At 39.6% G+C, this 17,830-nt stretch overlaps 1 protein-coding gene and 1 pseudogene across 1 annotated transcript; one reads left to right on the top strand and one right to left on the bottom strand.

The window, feature by feature from the left end:
* Nucleotides 1-6,752: 6,752 nt before the first annotated feature.
* LOC121251863 lies at nucleotides 6,753-14,124 on the top strand (annotated as a pseudogene).
* Nucleotides 14,125-14,843: 719 nt separating this feature from the next.
* Nucleotides 14,844-16,734, bottom strand: LOC121251860 (GDP-fucose transporter 1). Its single transcript, XM_041151250.1, has one exon. It carries the CDS (start codon nucleotides 16,152-16,154, stop codon nucleotides 15,102-15,104), a length of 1,053 nt encoding a protein of 350 aa, XP_041007184.1. The 5' UTR covers nucleotides 16,155-16,734; the 3' UTR covers nucleotides 14,844-15,101.
* Between the last annotated feature and the right edge of the window lie 1,096 nt (nucleotides 16,735-17,830).

Genomic DNA, 17,830 nt, shown 5'->3' on the forward strand with positions numbered 1-17,830 from the left:
ATTGTTGAACTTTTAAGTTTTAGCTAGTCCAATGTGAAAGCTTTTTGATAGATATAGTCAAATTATAAACTTACATTGGTATTTGGTTAGGCCATTGCCAATGCTCTTAAGGGTCTAGCCCATTGACTGATGCTTGTTCGCATAGGGTTGTGACTAGTGACTAGTGTGACAAGTGTCCTTGCGTCCACGCAGGACAGATTATGGGCTGGATATTATAAGAATTTATGAAAATTTTGCGAATAATGTTAAAATTTATGAATTAAGAATTTGAGATGATTTTAGAAAAATTTGTGGATCTATGTTATGTTTGGATGTATACGTGAGATGAGATGTTTTAACTTTTTTGAGACGGGAAATATGGAGGGTTCCCATAGTAAATGGGAACTTTTTGGATGGATGTATACGTGAGATGTTTTAACTTTTTGGATGTATACGTGGATGAGATATTTGTGTAATTATGAATATATATTTTAATGATTATATTTATTTCGAATTTATAGATAAAAATTATCAAAATTAATTTAGTAATGGAGAAAATTTTGAAAAAATAATCTCCCATAGTAACGTACATTACACTATTTAAATAGAAAATTTGTTTTATTTATATTTTAATGTATAAATCTTTCCAAAAATAAAGAAAAAAGACCATAAATTACAAAATAATGTCCAAAAATTCGTTTGGACTTTATAATAATGTATAAATAAATTTTGTACGTAGTAAAGGATAATTGAAGGGAAATTATGCTAGTAATTATGAAATTTCTGTTCAAAATTTTCCAGCGTAATTAGTTTCGAACATATTTGAAAAATAATGTATAATAATAATTTCTTTTTACAAAAATATTCATATATACAAAAATTTCTTCTTAATTATATTATAATGTAGATAATAATTCCAAAAATAAATTCCACAATTTCTTTTATTTATGAACAAATGATATCATAAACAGCTAATTCATTTGTTTTTTTACATATGAAAACAAATATTTATAGTTTGTGAATTGTCATAAAATATTACTAGATTTCAAATTTTTTCTTTAATATCAATAAGCATTGCATGTTTTGTCCCAAAAACTATACATAATAATTTTTCAGTTGGTTGATATTAAATACACAGTTTACAAACATGCTTACATGTCTTTAACAAATTTATGAAATCTTTTTGCCCCCAAAATTTAAAATACAATTAGAAATTATAATATGTTTCAAAATTTAGTGTTCCAAACAAAAATACACATTCCATCGGCCTACATACGAAACGTAAATTCATGGTAAACCACAATACAAAGAGACACAAATGAGACTTGTCAATATCATATTCATTGGCCAATCCGATGTGCCTACATCGGTAACGCAATCGCATTCCTCATTGCCACCATTACTTGGGCTGATTCACTGGACATGTCGACCACATGAGATGACTCACCCGCATCAGCATCCGCAACCATATTTTGCATTGAGGACCAATGATTTAATAGACCCTGAATGAACTCATAATCAAGCGTCACCATTTTAATCATGTTGTGTAATGTACAATATACAGTAACAATCATGCCTTTCCTGGCGAGGTGATAACGAGGCATGACATACAAAATTTGAAATCGCTTTTTCAACAAAGCGAATGCGCGTTCAATAAAGTTCGTAGAGAGGCATGACGATAGTTGAAATAATCTTTATATATCCGAAAGCGATGCATACTATAAATATCTGATTGGTGATATATTGCTCTTGGATAAGGCGGCATAAACATTTATACGCAGGAAAAAGCTGCATCGACAAGATAATAATAATCTAACCACATTTTTAAATCAACCAAAATCAGTGATTTTATGAAATAAATACACTTACAAAATTTTAAATGACAACGTTTTCTATTTATTCTTGTAAATAAAATTTACCTTCTTGTGGCCATAAGAATTGATTTTGACTTCTACTCAATACATCCATGAAAATGCGTGCATCGGGGGCTGTTCCCTCCCACCTAGTATACACATATATAAACTTCATATCGAACTCACAGGCGCACAAGACATTTTGTGTAATCCGGCCATATCGACTTCTAAATGCATTACTTAGATGAGCAGGTGCAGCAGCTGAAATCATTGTGCTATCCATCGCCCTAAGATATTTCTTCAAAATCATTATCATATAACGCATCTCAATCATAACAATTATATATATTTTTATTAAACAAAAAAATGGAATACAAAGTTTAAAAGTCAGGAAGTCATTACCTCAAACCATGGATAATTTTGGGAATTTCCTGCAATGCAAGGATGCACCCCAGTTGTGTGTGTTGGCCTAATCACAGTCCTACCTAACTCATGCAGCGCTCGCTTAACTATCTTTACATGGCGGTTAATAGTCTCACTTGAATGTTGGAAGCGATCCGTAACGACACGTTGACCTTGTGCATGACCAATAAGAAGGCAGAATATGACCAATGATTCCACCATCGAGGTCCTCTCTGTAGGCTCCATAATCATTGTTTCTCATAACACATCACATACATAACGAAATGCGATAACTTTCATGCGAAACATTTCACGACAGGTCCAAGGTTTCCCATTCAAAACTCCCTGAATATATTGATCCCCCTGAATACCTATATTGTGTTGGGGCATTGTGATTCGACCTCCACCATTTCGCATTGTCATCCACATCATATAAACTATTTTCATCTAATCCATGGCATCTTCATCTCCATCTCTTAGCCAAGGGATATCATGTCCGGAAAGTCATCATCGGCCATTCTGAATAACCTTTTTGCGCGTGTTAACAAAATTAATACACTAGCATAATATGTAAATGTATGCAAAATGAAAATGTCATCACTGCATAAATTTATCATAATATCACTGACAAAAAATTTACTATAATCATCTGCAAGCATAAAACTTCAATGAAATAGTTGTTATACAATGCTCATCCAAAGTAGCAGTAGCTAATCAGCTCATGTTTAAATAAACTTCAAAGAAATGATAACCATAAATCAAGTACGATAAATGTCAGAGATAAAGTTAGACAACTAAACAATAAAAAATAATTAAACCGCATATCGTCTGATAAAACGACGATCAATAAAAAGAAGAGCTATAAACACCACGCCCACTCACTCTTGCGACCCACAAAAATCGCCACAATCTCTGCAATGCCGAATTCTCTGTTAATTTCTCAAAGGCCTTGTTCAATTGCTCAAAAGCCAGGCGAGGTTCAAATTCGTCAAGCAACTGAAAGCAACGCACCTGCATATCGCACGACGCATCAATCTCCATGTTGTTCGATCTGCTGCACTTTGAGGCCCTCCACTCCTCAACAGCCAGTCGCCTGGCCTCAAAACTTTTCTCAATTGCCTCCAAGGTTCTGCTAAATTACTCATCAATGGCAGGGGACTGGGAATGCCCTCCCCTCTGGCGTCGATGAGATCCACTATCGTATGAGGCGGAGAATGGTCTGCTTGATTCGTGGATCCGTCCATAGGAGCAGGCTGTAATGGGCCCCCTTCATCATCTGGCACTGGTCGGCCATAGTTTCGCAGCTCCTCGTCAAGCAGGTCCTTCTCCTCGCTAGTTGGGGCCGGATCAGTCGATGCCCGATGGAGTGTCTTCGTCGCAACGCCACAGCCAAAGATCGCACACAACTCTTCATACTTTGGGCATCCATTAGTCTTGAAATGCTTGAATGAGTTTCTTACCTAACAATAAAAATATCATTAAATACAATCAGTGTATGTTACAAAAATTTGAAGTTATAGGAATAAATTTTTTTTAAATGATTCGTACTCTAATTGCGTTTGCTCAGTGTTCCTCGCTTACCACTGGGGCCTTCCTGTCTAGATCCCAACCCAACCCTATTTGCTTCATCAGATTCGTAAATTCTCTTTGCCTTCTTTTCCGGCGTGCAATTTTCCCTTTTACTTACTCAAGAGTTAAAATTCTTCGACCCATAGTTAGACAATCATTCAACAAGCCGAACATGGTCGCTGTGGGTGATCCTCCCACCCCTCAGTCTATTCATAATGGTATATTCGTACAAGATATCAACAAGGACATCCTCATCCCCTCATCCCACAACAGCCGATCACGCATGTTTTCATTCGGGTCATCCATATGGAGCTAAAAGATGTTAAAAAATAAACAGAATTCCACATGCATTTAAATAGAATGACCCAAATTTGCGTACAAAATGTGTATTAGAAGCCATAATTTTATATATGATAGATAACATGTTTGAAGGGTAAAGATAAGAAATCATGTTTAATATTTTCTCAGTCATTCACAGTAAGGCTACAAAGGCAGGAAAAAGACAAATCCTAACATTTCAGTACAAAGATACACGTTGTACGCAATAAATGAAAAAATGTTACCTGTCGAAATGATGACGTTGATGATGAGCATAAGCGGTAAGGCTACAACATGAAACCATGTAATAAGTTAGCAACTCAGAAAACATGGAAGATTGACAATATACTATAATGGTCCATGTGTATATTAGGCTTAATAAATTTTAGTTATTTATTCTTGTAATTCTAATACAAAATCAAATTGTCAAATAGTATAAGAAATAAAAATCATATAAAAACACACAACTACAACTTAAGAAAACATCTACAACATTAAAAAATAATTGAATGTCTATAAAAGAAAAATGCCAAATTTGAAGAAAAAAGGACTGTTAAAATATGTTTTACCATTTTGGGCTAATTACATATTGTTCTTAGTTTTCATGTATATTCAGGTTATGACTTCTGTATTTTCTAATTTTCTTGTTTGGTTTCTGAAATGGTTTTCTAATTTTATGGATTTAAACTTGGTCAAAATGATGAAACTAGAGTGATTTACCACATCAAAGGATCTCTAACATAACAAGTGCAACTTCACAAAGCTTAATGTCCTAAGGCCCATTGCTACAAGACCAACTACAGCAAAGCCCAAGAAGAAAGAGTGCAACTCTGCTGCTACTACAAGGGGCCACTCTGTCGACACTGCAGCAAAGGAATGTGCAGCTACTGCACTGCAAAAGCTGGACCAGCAGACGCCATATTGAAGCATGAGTAACCCCTGCAGCCTGCTTTAAGTACTAAGATGATTGTGCTACTGCTTTGCTACTTATCTATATTTTGTAAAACAGATTGTATGCTAGAGATAGATGCTTAATTGTCTTTTTCTTTCTTTTGATCTTTGTATTCATTTAAGTTGTATATAGAATATATAAAGGGATAGTGTGTACAGCAGCAGATGAATTGAATGGAAGTGTCAAAACATACAGCTGACTTCCAAGTTGCAATTCTAACACAACTCCAATTGCAACCCTAGCTCCTAAACTGCTGTTAGTTGCATACTACTACGAAGCACTACAAACAGCGACCGACTTCCCTTGGATTTCATCAATGTGTTATCAATTGGAAGTGCTAGAAAGCACCAAAGCTATTTCTATTCAACCGCACACAAAGCTTATAAATTCATCCTGAACAATGAACTTGCTTCCACGGAAATAACACAAAAGCTGAATAAAAGAATGTAACTGAACATGAAACGATATGTTTGTTCAATAGGATAGGCATGCACCAAGGAACAAAAAAGACTTTGAGATTAAATTCTATGACAAAATTGATGTATAAGCTAAAGTCCGACAAATGAAACGAAGTGGAGTTGTGTTTGAAGAACATGATGATTCATTCTTTTCCATTCTCTTTCAAACGGGTTTCTTTTCACATGCATCAGAAGCCAGAAGGCGAAGGTAGGACTGAAGGAAAGATCATAAAAAGAAGGCATCCCCCTCCCTCTTTCCTGGTTCTCTCCCCTCTTAGCTGTCCTTTAGTCCCAACCACAATCTTAGTAGGAAAGTCAATGTGGAGCCCCTGGCATTTTAGAGCAGGTCACATGCCTAGAATGACCAAACTCTTCTTGCAATGCAGCATTCACTTCTGGGTTGGTTTCTGATACTGCTACCAAAAACAGAGAACAACAAACCCAAACTAGTATTCCCTCGAACTTCCATGTTTCAAACTTCTCTTTCAAAATAAGATTCAAACCAATCGCATGAAAACAATTTGGTTGTTCATTTTGGGATAAGGAAACAACACAAACAAGGACAGTTGATGGATTCCATGCTATTAATCCATACAGATCCAGATCCAGCATTACAAGTCAACCATTAATCCATATAGATCCAGCATTACAAGCCAACCATTAATACACCTCCATATCAGTATTATAACACTAAATAATGTACCCTATGAAAGCTCTCTACTACCTTCCAGTTAATATTCTAATGAGCACAGATTTGAAAACATTTTCAAGATCAAATTATATGGCTAGATTTGGCATTCTGTATATATATATATATATATATATATATATATATATATATAAGATCAGCTTATTAAAGTCTAAAGAGCAAAAATAGCAAGAACAAAATGACATTATATGTGCACTAACAAATATTGTGATAAAAAGACAAACAAATTTGAGCAAAAATCATAAATCGAGATCAAGTAATAGGGGCCAAGAAGATTACCTGGTAGGACCGAGTCCTAGGACCTGCGGTGGTCTAGATATGGCGGCAACGACGGGCGGACTTGGGAAAAGTGGTGCCTCACTTGATGCACTTTCGTGCATCCCATGCGGGGCGGGGTGCAGGAAAGGGATGGCCCCGTCCCGTAGGGGTTGGGTAGCACCCTACCTAATTCACTATTGATGACTCGCAACAATCACCTAATATGAAATTACATTTATAAGGAGGAATGACCCAAAAGAATAGTACGTGGCTACGCGACATTGGATGCTGAAAGCCTGGAACTCGATACGGTATTGGATAAAATAATGCGGGGAAATGTGAACTTCCAAAACCGCATACCCAACACCGTACCCAGAAGCAATGGCTGCTCCTTCGTCCCTCCACTGCCTCGGACCGCTCTTCTTTACGGAAAATTCCCCCCCAAAGAAACCCACCTCCACCACCACCATTTCCACGATCGTCGCCACCGAGAACAGCAGCGTTAATGAAAACTCAACTCAGCCACACCCATGTCTTGTTTCACTGGAAAAGTGCTCCAACATGTCGGAGCTCAAGGTTATCCATGCCCAAATGCTCAGGACCGGCCTTTTCTTCGACGAATACAACGCCAGCAAAGTCGTTGCCTTTTGTGCTCTCCAAGACTCCGGAAGCCTCCGTTATGCCCGTTTGGCCTTTACCCAAATCCCCAATACCACAACCTATACGTGTAATTCCATTATCCGAGGCTACACCAACAAGAACTCGCCCCGCCAGGCACTTCTGTTTTACCAAGAAATGCTAACTAGAGGTTTGGCCCCTGATAGATTCACGTTCCCTTCATTGTTCAAATCGTGTCAGGATTTGCGTGAGGGCGAACAGTTTCATTGTCATTCTACGAAGCTCGGTTTCGCTTCGGATTCTTATATTCAGAACACGTTGATGTATACGTATTCCCAATGCGGGTACTTGGTTTCAGCTCGCAAGATGTTTGAAAAAATGGTGGAGAAGAGTGTGGTGTCTTGGGCGACCATGCTTAAGGCGTATGCGCTATGCGATCAACCAGATGAAGCTGTTAGGATTTTTGAGAGGATGGAATTTGAGGGTGTGAAACCTAATGAGGTTACTCTGTATTAAGGCTATAGACACATCACAACAAGAAGGAACCAAGCATGACCCGAAGGAATGATTCTGGGAAAAAGAATAGAATATTTCTTGTAACCGTTTTAGGAATAGAATATTTCTTGTAACCGTTTTAGCACAGGTGTCTCTTTGTCATTAGAGATTGGATTATGTACTGATCTGATTGTGTCTATAAAAAGGACACACACTGTGTAATGTAGTGGGAGGAAAAAGCATAATATTCGCAACATCATATGCCTCTGTTTTCCCTTTGTGGCATTTACACATACAGTTAGCATGCATTCTCATTTTCAAAGTTTCATCATGGTATCAAGAGCCTGAAGACTCACGTCTGCTCAACCATGTCTACAACCCTTCCCATCGTTCCCTCCTCCATCACCACCGCTGTCTCCCACTCTGTTACTCTCAAACTCACTCTTCAAAATTATCTACTCTGGAAACTTCAAATAGTTCCATTCCTAAAAGGCCACCAAGTTTTCGGATATGTAGATGGAAGCATTACCGCTCCTCCACGCACCATTGACAACAAACCCAATCCTGCGCACTCCCAGTGGTTCGTTCAAGATCAACTTGTCATCTCGGCTCTCACTTCTTCTATCTCTGAGTCACTTCTTCCTCAAGTTCTTGATTGCTCTACTTCTCAAGATGTATGGTCCACTCTCCAAAATCTCTTTGCTTCCCAATCTTCAGCTCATGTCATGCATACAAAATACCAACTGGCCACGTTAAAGAAAGGGTCTGATTCCATGCCTGAGTACTTTAACAAAGCCAAAAATCTTGCCTCCTCGCTTGGTGCTGCAGGCTATCCTCTCCCTGACTCGGAATTTGTCATTTATCTCCTTGCTGGTCTCAGTTCTGAATACGAAGCCCTAGTAACTTCTCTTACTACCAGACCTGATCCTATTTCCATCCCACAAATTTACAGCTATCTCTTAAATCAAGAATCTCGCCTCACTCATCAAACACAATCCCTCCTCTCTGGATCCCCGTTATCTGCAAACTTTACCAGTACTCGACCTCCAGATTCGTCCAATGCCTCGTCTCGTGGCCGCTTCTCCTCTAATCGAGGAGGACGTCGTGGTCGCAACTTCAATCGTGGGGGTTACTCTGGCCCTCGAAACACCTCTTCATCCACTCACAACTTCTCTCCTCGACCCACTTGTCAGTTGTGTAACAAACCTGGTCATCTTGTGATTAATTGTTATCATCGGTTTGATCATTCGTACCAAGCAGCCGCTCCCCCTTCCTTGGCGGCTAATCTCACAATGTTTCCCCCATCCACGCCAACAAACGCGTGGTTCCCTGACACAGCAGCCACGCATCATTTCACTCCCGAGCACACCAACCTCAACCTTGGTTCGTCTCCTTATCAGGGCACTGACCAGATCAGCATCGACGATGGCTCTTCCTTGCCCATTCACAACATTGGCTCTGCTCAACTGAGCTCCACTACTGGCAACTATCTCTTAACTCAGCTTCTTCATGTTCCTTCTTTATGTAAAAATTTACTCTCTGTTCGGCAATTTTGCCAAGATAATCATGCTTACTTTGAATTCCACTCTGATTTCTTTGTTGTGAAGGATTCTCATACCCAGGCAATACTTCTTCGGGGTCCTGTTGAGAACAATTTGTACGTCCTGCCCTCCTCCACAGCATCAACATCCACTGCACCCGCGTCACCACCTCAAGCTCTTATCACTTTCCGCAACTCAGCTCACCTTTGGCATCTTCGTCTAGGACACCCCTCCTCACGGACCACCGCCTTAACCATCTCCAAGTATCATTTACCGAGTGTCAATAATGGACTGCCCAATTGCTCTGCATGTGTTCAAGCCAAGGCCCACGCTCTTCCTCATCCTACCTCTCCATCTCAATCTCCGAAACCTTTTAATTTGATTTTTCTTGATGTATGGGGTCCAGCCCCTGTGTTATCTTCTAATGGTTGTCACTATTACCTTTCTATAGTTGATGATCATACCAAATATATATGGCTATTTACCCTTCAATCTAAATCCAATGTGCCTCCAATTGTTCTTGCTTTCGTCCAATATGTTAAAAATTTTTTTTCCACTAATATTCTTTCCGTTCAAACTGATTGGGGTGGCGAATTTCGTCCTCTCAAACCCATTTTCCAACAATTAGGAATTACACATCGCATTTCTTGTCCATACTCTCATCAACAAAATGGCACCGTTGAACGTCGTCATCGACATATTGTTGAGACGGGTCTTTCCCTGTTATCCCATGCATCAATGCCTCAAAAATATTGGGCTGAAGCCTTTCTCACTGCCTCATTTCTTATCAATCGCATGCCTACACCCCTTCTAGCCAATCAATCCCCTTTTGAACTGCTAATGGGTCATGCCCCTGACTACTTGTCTCTTCGTGTTTTTGGTTCACTGTGCTGGCCCAATTTGCGGCCTTATAACAAACATAAGCTTGACTACCGTTCAAAACCTTGTGTGTTTCTGGGTTACAGCCCAGATCACAAAGGTTATATTTGCCTTCACTTAGAAATTGGCCGCAGATATATCTCAAGAGATGTTAAATTCTTTGAGGATCAATTCCCGTTTGCCAAACCTTCTGACCCAAACAATCATCCAACCCAAGGGCCTCTCATCTCGTTGGCCCACCTACCCATCACACCCTCACCGTCCCTCTATGAACCCACAAGCCCATTACCGCAGCCCATAAACTCGTTAATCCCAACTCCCCCTTCGTCCCCATCATCTAGGTCATCACCACATTCAACTCCTTCTCTACCCAGTCAATCTCCAGAATCTTCCTCCACTTCAAATCTGTCAACCGCCCCGTCTGTACCTCAGCCCCTTATCAAGTCTCCTCAACCCACACACCCCATGGTCACACGGTCCAAATCGAACATCCAATGCCCTCGCATACACTCTGACGGCACCATCCCATGGCCACCCAAACCCACTCTTTCTCTTACCACTTCTTCGGTTCCACCTTCCACACAGTCTTCTTCCATTCCTGAGGAACCCACCTCGTTTACCGAAGCCTCAAAATATCCTGACTGGCGCTCTGCCATGCATCTCGAATTTCAGGCCTTATTACAAAACCAGACTTGGGAACTTGTCCCCTTTTCTCCTCACTACAACATTCTTGGCTCGAAATGGATCCTCAAAACAAAACGAAGAGCTGATGGCTCCCTAGAGCGTCGAAAGGCTCGCCTTGTGGCCAAGGGCTTTCATCAACAACCTGGCCTCGACTACTCAGAAACCTTCAGTCCCGTTGTCAAACCCGTAACCATTCGCCTTCTACTCTCACTTGCTGTTTCGGCTCACTGGACCCTTCATCAGCTGGACGTACAAAATGCGTTTCTCCACGGAGACCTTGAAGAAACGGTGTTCATGCAACAACCACCTGGGTTTGTCCATCCAGATCATCCACATCATGTTTGTAAGCTCCGAAAATCACTTTATGGTTTAAAACAAGCCCCTAGGGCTTGGTTTGCAAAGTTAAGTGATAAATTAATTTCCTTTGGTTTTCAAGCTTCTCGTTCTGACTCATCCTTGTTCATTTTCAAAAATTCAATCGATTGCTTGTATATACTAATCTATGTTGATGACATAATCGTGACTGGCTCAAACACTGTGCTGATTTCAGAGTTCATTCGGTCTTTGAGTTTACACTTTCCCGTCAAACACTTGGGAAATTTACACTATTTCCTGGGTATAGAAGTCAGTTATAACTCATCTGGTCTCACTCTCTCTCAGACTAAATACACTCATGATTTTCTTGTTAAAACAAACATGCATAACTCGAAATCTGTGTGTACACCGATGTCCTCTTCCATCAAACTCTCTGCCTTTGATGGCAACACATTTGAGGATCCATCTTTGTACAGAAGTGTTGTAGGTAGCCTCCAGTACTTGGCTTTTACACGTCCTGACATCTCATTTGCTGTCAATCGTGTCTGCCAATACATGCACTGTCCTCGCCAGCCCCACTGGCAGGCTGTCAAACGCATTTTACGCTACCTTAACCACACTAAGTCTCATGGTCTCTACTTTCAGTCTTCCTCCACTCCCACCATATCTGCCTTTTGTGATGCTGATTGGGCTAGATGCCCTGATGACCGCCGATCCACTGGTGGTTTTTGCGTGTATTTTGGGTCTCACCTTGTCTCTTGGGGGTCGAAAAAGCAGCCAACAATAGCTCGGTCCTCTACTGAGGCCGAGTACAAGTCAGTTGCTAACACAACTTGTGAGATTCTATGGCTACAATCTTTACTCAAGGAACTTGGAATTTTTTTACAAAATCCACCTCTCCTCTGGTGCGACAACCTAGGCGCCACCTATTTATCAGCCAACCCTGTATTACATTCTCGAACCAAGCATGTGGAACTAGACTTTCATTTTGTGAGGGAAAAGGTTGCTGCCAAAACACTCCAGGTATCTTTCATCTCCACCAAGGATCAAATTGCAGACATTTTCACCAAACCACTCTCTACAGCCAGATTTCAACATCTACGGTCAAGCCTCAACATCACAGCTATAACGCTTGACTCGCGGGCGGGTATTAAGGCTATAGACACATCACAACAAGAAGGAACCAAGCATGACCCGAAGGAATGATTCTGGGAAAAAGAATAGAATATTTCTTGTAACCGTTTTAGGAATAGAATATTTCTTGTAACCGTTTTAGCACAGGTGTCTCTTTGTCATTAGAGATTGGATTATGTACTGATCTGATTGTGTCTATAAAAAGGACACACACTGTGTAATGTAGTGGGAGGAAAAAGCGTAATATTCGCAACATCATATGCCTCTGTTTTCCCTTTGTGGCATTTACACATACAGTTAGCACGCATTCTCATTTTCAAAGTTTCATCACTCTGGTTAATCTGTTGAGTGCATGTGCTAGAGCGAGAGATTTGGGAATGACGAGACGGGTGCACGAATACATTGATGAGAATGGTTTTGGGTACCTTGAGGTCCTAATCACGGCTCTTATGGATGTTTATTGCTAGTGTGGTTGTCTGTCTCTTGCAGTCTTGCTCGGGAATTATTTGACAACATGCCCATAAAAAACTTGGTTTCTTGGAACACAGTCATCAATGGACATGTTGAGGATAGTGATTTCGAGGATGCCTTATTACTCTTTAAAGAGAAGCAACTCGAGGGCCTCAGGGGGGATAAAGTGACTATGGTTAGCTTATTGATCGCTTGTACCCATTTGTGTGCTCTTGAGCTTGGTAAATGGTTGCATGCCTATATTGAAAAGGAGGGCATAGAGGTGGATGTTGCCTTAGGAACAGCACTTGTTGACATGTATGCAAAGTGTGGGAGCATAGCCGTTGCAATGTGTGTATTCCAAGAACTGCCTGAGAAAGATGTTATGACTTGGACAACCTTGATTGTAGGTCTTGCAATGTGTGGTCAAGGAGAGAAGGCATTGATGTATTTCTCTGAGATGCAGATTGCAGGGGTGAAACCAGATGCAATTACCTTTGTAGGGGTCTTGGCAGCCTGTAGTCATACTGGATTTGTGGATGAAGGGATTTCAATTTTTAACTCAATGTCTAAGACATTTGGCATTCAGCCTAGCATTGAACACTACGGTTGTATGGTTGACATATTAGGCTGAGCTGGCGGCATAGCTGAAGCAGAGGAGCTGATACAGAACATGTCAATGGCACCAGATCATTTTGTTTTGGGAGGACTTCTTGGTGCCTGCAGAATCCATGGCAACCTTGAGGCTGCAGAAAGGGCAGCTCAAAAGCTTATCGAGCTTGACCCAAACCATGGAGGAACATATGTGCTTTTATAAAAAATATATAGCTCGTCAAGGAAGTGGGAGGAAGCTAAAAAGGTCAGGGAACTCATGGCAGAAAGAAACATAAAGAAGCTGCCAGGTTGCAGTTTGATTGAAGTTGATGGTGTAGTTCATGAATTTGTAAAAGGTGACTCAACACATCCGCAATCTTCACTGATCTATGAAACGTTGGAGGACATGATTAACCGATTAAAGGAAGAGGGTTATGTTCCTTATAAATCAGAAGCGTTGTTTGATATGGATGAAGAAGAAAAGGAGACTGCACTTAGCCACCATAGTGAGAAGCTGCCAATTGCATTTGGGCTTTTAAGTACCGTCCCTGGGACATCGATTCGAGGCGTGAAAAACCTTCGCGTGTGCCGTGATTGCCACACTACAACCAAACTCATTTCCAGGGTTTACGAAAGAGAAATACTAGTGCGGGATAGGAATCGGTTTCACCATTTAAATGGTGGAGTTTGTTCGTGCAGGGATTTCTGGTGACGCAAGACTCATCCAATACTCGAGAGCTTTCACAAATTTTCTGCACTCTGTACCACATTCACATAGAGAAGTTTCTTTCTCGACCCTTGTATCCCATTTATCTTTGTGCATTAGTTATATGTTCATATTCATGTCTGTGCCCAAGCTTGTCTATTTGAAATATAACTGGTCATAGTGACGGAAAATCTTGGGAATTTTGTCCCAGATTATGTTATAGCCTGAATAACCTTATGATGAGGCCGTGGTAAGCAGCTCACGCTGCCTGCGGAACTTACCCCTCAAACTTCTCCAGTTAATACCATCCACGAATTCCCTCGAACTTCCATCCAACTTGTAATCACTCCACAAGCTACTGAGTTTAACAATTACCCTTCAAATTATCAAAAACTTGTAAAAGAACCCTAGAGAAACTATGCAAATGGCAAGCAAGAAAATAAATTTGGAAACTAGTTTTCCACTCGTATTAGTTCTCAGGCATCACCAATACGATGAAATGAACTCTTCACAGTTAAAATTCAACAGCAAGATTCCCCAACACTTTGCCGTTACAGACAATTTTCTCAGGGACACAGTAAGATTTCATCCTTATTATAGAAGGGAAAGACTCGAACTACCCTATTATGTTCTTGGAGATAACTACATGGTATTCGTTATAACATGAACAGAACATGTTTTTTTACGTCTGAGAATAATCTGATGTAATGATGTTTCCCTTACAGAGAGAAGAAACAACCAAAGGTTCCACAATCAACAAGCTTACTCAGCTGCTTTGAGTGATACGACTACAAGGTGCATGAAAGTTCCTCAGTTCAGTTGGGCAAAACATGACTTTTGTATTCAATAAATAAAAGCTTAATAACACAAGAAGAGGGAAGGGGTGACCGTAGAAAGAAAGAAGTACATGCAAACATTACGCCGTAAAATCAATAAGAAAGGACCATATAATAGTAAAAGATAACAAAAATCACAATCATTTGTCCCTGTTGAAACATGCTCGGAAAGCTTACAGAAAGAACAATTCTAATGACCATAATAAAGTGATCGCATACAGAAAGTTTCTTAAATCATGGAAAAAAGAATATACTTGACATCGAACTTCAAGCACCCATTTATCCTCTTCTTCAATGGACAAAACAGAAAAAAAAAGGAAAAAGAAAAAGAAACATAGAGCATAGAAATCCTCATACAGAAGCAAGTTTACCAGACAGGCCCTTTACTTGATTCTCATCTCTAAAATCATCACCGTCATTCTCACTATCAGTTTGCTTCGATGCTGTTGACTCACGCTGTGCTGGAGCACCGCCAGCTCCAGTAACTGACTGCTGATAAAGAACTCCACCGGCAAGTGTGAAGAGGAGGCATAGCAAACCAAAAGGGCTGGCATGCTTATCCCAAATTAGCACATTGATGGCAACCGTAAGAAACTTATTAACAACACCAGTCACCGTAAAAGCTGTAGCAGAGATTGCCTTCCTTGCAGCAAACCCAAAGAAACTGATGGCCAGTCCAAAAACGCAAGACAATGATACGGCAAGGAATGCAATGGGTTCAAACCAATTCCCAGAATTAGATCCCAATGTGGCAAACACGTCGACATACTCCCCCGTAAGAAACCAAAACACTGGAGCAATCATCAATGATAACAAATTGTTATAAAACACAAATCCCCAAGTGTTCAGCCCAAGATTTGTCACCATATGTTTGATATAAACCATCTCAGTAGTAATTGTCACCAAATAAGCAAATGCCCATGAGTATGCAGTCAAAGTAAAAGCCGAATCCGTGGCCACATACCCAACAGCTCCCCCCAGTATGATCAATAAAGACACAAAGGTGAGCTTTGATGGGCACGGCTGTCTCCTAAATGTTGTATCTGCTAAAGCAACCAAAAGGGGTGTCAAGGATCTAAACACTATAAATGTATCGACATTCGCGTGACGAAGAAGATTAGTGTTCGTAAAGATTGCCAGATAGAAAACCATAGCAGCGGGTAAAAACTTCTTGGCAATCTCAAATGTAAATTGATCGTGGTGCAGAAATCCTAGTTTCCCTAAAACCCAAACTCCAAGAGCAGAAATTAGATACTGCAACGCAGTCAAAAGGCCAGGATAGTTGAATTTGGTTATGGCAAACTTGTTTATCACAGCAAGCAAGCTCGAACAAAGCGCATACCCAAGTACGAGACTGCTCGTGGCATAGTACTGCTTCGTGGCATCGAATCGAATAGAAGACATTATTAATTCGACTACAATCTGAACCAAATTAAGTGCTAAATCTAGAAGATCTTCAACAATTTAAAGAGCCATAGAACAAGATTGCACTCTGAGAGAGCTAACTAAATAAAAATTGAAGGTAAATGAAGTGGTAAACCAGTTCATAGCAAAATCTGAGAGGTGGGGTAAATGAAATCAAGACGATCTGATACAATGGGAGCAAATTCATATGAGAAAAACCTGACAAATTCAACTGAATTTCACAACCCTTTTAGATTAAGATCAGCAACAACAGAACCAAAGCAGAGATTAAAGAATGAAAATGAATCCCAAAAGAGAGGTGAGGTACACATCACCGACAGAGACAGGATCATCGATCTTGAACAAAATGGAGAGAGATTGACAATCGGAGAGACACCTATTGCTCGAGTGAAAGACAGAGAAAAGCTTTGCAAGAGGAAATGGGTGAAGTGAGAGAGAGAGAGAGAGAGAGAGACGGGGGTGATGAAGAGGGTTTTGTAGTCCCATCCAATGGAGCAGCTGGAAGGAATTCTATGGCGTTGATTTGGAAGTTAATTTGGGATGACGGTCGGCTAATTGGATGTTAAACGACTTCGTTTTCAGAGCATTCACTCGAGCCTGTAAAATATATAAGGTTGTAAAATTGGGCTAAAACGTATGGGCTAAACAGTAGAATATTTTACTCTCTCTCTCTCTCCGACAAATTAACTCCAACAAATAGCACTTGAAATAAGTTAAGATACATTCTTTAGCTAAAATTTAAAAGAGATATACCCAATCCAATGCCAATCTAAGGTTAAAAGTGTTTCTTATGTAATACATCTAATAACATTTAATATTGTTTAAGTTCATGAAGAGTGCAGATCTCAGAATTAAATTTTATAGAGTCCATACATTTTGTTTATCTCCCTTTTTTACAAACAAATGAATAAAAGTTGTAAAGCATTGATGGTATAAGGTAAGAATTAAATCTCTCTCAACCAAAAAATAGAAAAAAAATGATTGTCCATTTTTTTTTTAAATTTTTTAAAAGAGTAACACTGATGTCCTCATCTTTTTATATTGGAAGAGAGATAAACACAAATTTATGTGATAACGTTAAATATTTAAAATAAAATCTTGTCTATCTATTATCATAGTAGGCCTAAATTGAATAGAAAAAAACATACATCCTTATGGTTAGAAAATGAGCTAACCATCACTTTTTTGGATTCCCCAAGAATCTGGCGTTTGTATGATGAGGAGACTTATACCCTCTTCTTTGTGTGACAGAAAATGGCTTTCATGAAATCTAATGGGCTAACTCTATTTATATGTGTGTGTGTGTGTGTGTGAGAGAGAGAGAGAAGTTTAGATAGTGAGTTGAGTTCAGATGAGATGAGATTTTCAAGTTAAATAAAATATTATTATGAGGCATAACATAAAACAAGTACCTACAATCACGATATCCAGACAAACAATATGCAAGTATAGCACATATCAACACAAAGGTAATTGCTAGATTCTCAAATGAAGCCCAATAAGACTCTTTTATAGTGTCTCAGTTTAAAACACAAAAGATTTCATAATTAACACAAAATATATGCACAATGAAATGTTGCAACCAAGTGCTAACAATAAATATAAAAATACATCTCCCACTAACTTAATAAAATAGAAGACTCCAACAACCTCAT

The sequence above is a fragment of the Juglans microcarpa x Juglans regia genome, chromosome 2S (genome assembly GCF_004785595.1).
Source record: "Juglans microcarpa x Juglans regia isolate MS1-56 chromosome 2S, Jm3101_v1.0, whole genome shotgun sequence".
Lineage (NCBI taxonomy): Eukaryota > Viridiplantae > Streptophyta > Magnoliopsida > Fagales > Juglandaceae > Juglans > Juglans microcarpa x Juglans regia.